At 37.9% G+C, this 4,424-nt stretch overlaps 1 protein-coding gene across 1 annotated transcript; it reads right to left on the reverse strand.

Annotated features, from left to right (window-relative positions):
- Window positions 1-408: 408 nt before the first annotated feature.
- LOC136320671 (olfactory receptor 10A3-like) lies at window positions 409-1,354 on the reverse strand. Its single transcript, XM_066253834.1, is given in 2 exon segments — window positions 409-441; window positions 443-1,354. Coding segments are annotated over 2 exon segments (945 nt in total).
- Window positions 1,355-4,424: the final 3,070 nt, after the last annotated feature.

Genomic DNA, 4,424 nt, shown 5'->3' on the forward strand with positions numbered 1-4,424 from the left:
ATGAAAAGTAATTTAATAATATTTATAAAAGTTTGCCATCTCACAGTTGCTTTAGCTAATCAAATTCATGTTGGAAAACCTACTCTGCAGAAATTAAAGCACCAAGATTTATGAAGGTATAAAACTAGGTTTTTTATTTAGAGTTCTCTAAAGGAACAAAAATCTAACAAATGCCTATATGGCCTCCAATAAACACTTTTTTGAAGAAACTGTGTTATATCCCATATCAAGGAATATAATGCATCTATGAAAAGACATATATATAAATACCCCTAATATATTATCAGATTTTTAGAACTCAAAAGTAAAGTATATTTATACCAAGAAGTACAAATTATTTTCACCATTTATTAAATTTAGAATAATAGTTCAGTCAGACAGTGACCAAAACATAGTTTCCTAGCACAGTCAGAATGTATATAAATCTGATTTTCTTTGCCATAATTTTTAGCAAAGCTCTTTTCATCTCACTGTTTCGCAGACTGTAGATCAGTGGATTCAGCAGAGGTGTAAGAAGTGAGTAAGACAATGACATCAGTTTCTTGGTTTCTGGGGAGTAGCCAGACTTGGGCTGTAAATAGGTCATACTGGCTGTGCCATAGAAGAGGGTGACAGACGTGAGGTGGGAGGCACAGGTGGAAAAGGCCTTTTGCCTCCCAGTGGTTGATGGCATCTTCAGGATGGCAAAAAGAATCCGAATGTAAGACAAGAGTATCAACAAGAAAGGAACTATGATAATCAAAATGGTGCCGGTGAATGCATAGATTTCAAACAAAAAGGTGTCTGCACATACAAGTTCTAACACTGCTGGAGTTTCGCAAGAGATATGATTAATTTCATTGGGGCCACAAAATGGAAAACTAAAAACCCATGATGTTTGCACAGTAGCCACCGTGATCCCTGACACCCATGAGAACATGACTAATTTCATGAAAACAGGTTTGTTCATAATCACTGGGTAGCTCAGAGGGTGGCAGATTGCAGCAAATCTGTCATATGCCATTGCCCCCAGGAGGAAGCACTCGGTCCCACCAAAAAGAAGAAGGAAATACATCTGTGCAAAACAGCCTGAGAAAGAAAGTGTAGTTTTCTCAGTGGAGAGAACCACCAGCATTTCAGGCATAATGACTGCACTGAAACTCACATCCACCACAGACAAGTTCAGGAGAAACAGGTACATGGGAACGTGGAGACTCTGTTCCAGGGAGATGATGACTATGATAATGGCATTCCCTATCAAGGTCATCAGGTAAATAATCAGGAAAACCCCAAAGAGCTGTTCTTGGAGTTCAGGAAAGTTTGAAAAGCCCAAGAGGATGAATTCAATCACAGAGCTCTGATTTTGTGTATTCATTTCAGTAGTAGAGCGTATTTTGTTTTTATGGACCTAGTATATGAGTTATGAAGTCACTGCCCAATAGCTGAGTCTGTGTCTGCACTTACCCCAGATAGTCTTGGCAGATGATATAAAAAGAAACTTATCCTGACAGGAGTTCAGTTTGGCAATTTTGGAGAATTGATCTTTCAAATACAAAGGAGGAAGTGAAGAATTCTGGCTCAGAAATCTTGTCTGTAAAGTAAAAAATCCATCAAAATTCTTTTACAACTTTTACATTACATAGTTTGAAAATTAAACATGACCTTAAAACAAACATAAATGTTTTATAACTTAGGTTACAAAATTTAAGACTAAAAAGAATAAAGTATTAAAAAACTAAACAAATGGTAAAAGATACAAAATTTTGATAACAACTTAATTCAAAGTTATAGCAACATTGTTTTATATTTATTATAAATATTTATCATGGTTAAAATACTGTGTGTGACTTGGTTAAATGTAAAAACACTGCAGGAACTCACAAAGAGGTCATATTTCAGATATAACTATCTTAAGTGACCTGTAAATAATGTGAATTGACTTTAGGCTTTTTAATGTCTGCATAGACTGGTAATGACCAATTATATTAAGACTGGCCTACATGGGAAGTTTTAAGAGCCACTTCTCTATGACTCATACATTGACCATTATGATTTAAGAAAAGTCCAATTTGGGTCATATTAAACTAATTTTAGTGTTTCAACTCTCTTTTTTTCTCTCTTCTCCTATGCAACTTCTCATCAACAAGTTCATTTAATCATTAATTATTCAACAAACACTGTTTAATCACCTAACGTTTTTCTAGGCTCAGTAATCACAGGCACACATTTGATCCTCCACGTCAACAGAGAGCTAGAAACACTACATAAACTAGCATTGCACCCTTAGCTCAGTACTCTCTAACTCCTCCCATTATACCCTGCTCTATTTTTCTTCACTATCACCAACTGACATTTTAGATAGATAGGTATATTTAATTTATAGGTTAAATATGTATTTACATATTTTATATATATATTAAAATCTAACTCCCTCACTAAAATATGAAGTCCAGGATACAAAGATTTTTTTTCTTTGCTATATTCACAATGTCTAAAACAATCTCTGGTCTGTTAATAAATGCTAAACCAGTATTTGATGAGTGAGGAATAAAAAATGAGGAAAAACCACAATGACTTTTAATAATAGAGTATCTTTTAAAAAGTAAGACCAGCACACAGAACTTTTCAATAACAGAGTATCTTTTAAAAAGTAAAACCAGCACACAAAACTTTTAGGAAGCAGAAGTAATAACAAGCGTGTCAGACATTTCAGTGGGGATCAGATTGATTCTGAATAGGGAGGGAGGGTAAACAACCGCAATCACCGGACACCATCAATGGAAGTTATATCAGGTGGAAGGAGAAAGTCGAAAGGAGGCATGAGTTGCTCAGGTCAGAGGTATTTGATGACACATTATTACAATAGAGGCCTATTGTTCTTTATGTGATGTTTTGAAAACCAGCGAATACACCGCAGAGGTTGAGAAACCCAGGAGAACATGTTAAGGACAAAGTAAACTGAAGCAATTTGCTGTTTTCTTTTCTTTTCTTTTTTTTTTTTTTTTGCATTTTTCTGAAGCTGGAAACAGGGAGAGACAGTCAGACAGACTCCCGCATGCGCCTGACCGGGATCCACCCGGCACGCCCACCAGGGGGCGATGCTCTGCCCACCAGGGGGAGATGCTCTGCCCATCCTGGACGTCGCCATGTTGCGACCAGAGCCACTCTAGCGCCTGAGGCAGAGGCCACAGAGCCATCCCCAGTGCCCGGGCCATCTTTGCTCCAATGGAGCCTCGGCTGCGGGAGGGGAAGAGAGAGACAGAGAGGAAGGCACGGCGGAGGGGTGGAGAAGCAAATAGGCGCTTCTCCTGTGTGCCCTGGCCGGAATCGAACCCGGGTCCCCCGCACACTAGGCCGACGCTCTACCGCTGAGCCAACCGGCCAGGGCTGCTGTTTTCTTAAGAACACATTATTAACAGGCAGAAGGCAAGTTGATTATTTCTGTGTTTGACCATAATTATCCATCAAAATTAAAGGGCTTTATTAACCATAATGATTATAATTGGGATATCAAAACATCACCCAATATTAGTAAAATGTAGTCACGGGATTGAACATTTAAAACCCATTTCTAATGGGAAAAAGAATAACATGTACATATTCAGTTAAAAATACTTAAAAGTGGATAGATTTTTAAAATTAGAAAATTTAGGGTATCATATAAATAAAATAGAAAACCATTTTGGATTGACTGTAAGCATGTTACAGAACAGAACGTTCATGAGTGGTAAAGACCAACTGACCATAGACGCTCCATATTTTCTTGGTACCTTAGAAGACCTTTATGCTGTCTTGGATAACTCACTGATTACTCTCTTCTGTATGTTTCATCCTTGCAATTGAAAAAAAAATAAGTATTAGACTTATTTACCAAGTTCCCTTCCAGCTGCAAACTTCTAAGATTTGATGATTAGATTTGATGCAAAGTACTTCTGCCCCTAATTATTGCCTGGACTCTTCTCTAAGAAGAATAGCATGTAAACCAAGGGTCTACTGATTCAAACTTTCCAGCTGTGTCTGGTAATTCCTGAGCTCAGAGAAATCTCTTTAACAGCATCTACAACTCTCAGGGAGAAGAAATGCACATGGAAAACCCATCGGGCTCACAAGTAGAATCTTCACGTTCTTACCTGTTGATTCCATCTCTCTTTAAATATCACACTACTGTACCAGAAGTTTTATCTCTAGGCAGAGCCACCTTCTCGTAAATAAAACTCAATGCTTTAGGGCATGGATTCTAGAACATTATATGACATTGAATTATATGCCCTGAAGAGTCCCTCCCCGGAGAATGTGGAAGAACTTCATAAACACTTTTCCATGTTCACACGTGATAATGAAAGGGGCTCCTTTCATTTCCTCCTGTGAGAAAGCTCAAGAGCACAAACCTGTAGCCACCACTTCTTCATATTCCTGTGGGAGAAAACGCCTCTTCTCACAAGGGG

This window comes from Saccopteryx bilineata, chromosome 1, assembly GCF_036850765.1.
Source record: "Saccopteryx bilineata isolate mSacBil1 chromosome 1, mSacBil1_pri_phased_curated, whole genome shotgun sequence".
Classification (NCBI taxonomy): domain Eukaryota; kingdom Metazoa; phylum Chordata; class Mammalia; order Chiroptera; family Emballonuridae; genus Saccopteryx; species Saccopteryx bilineata.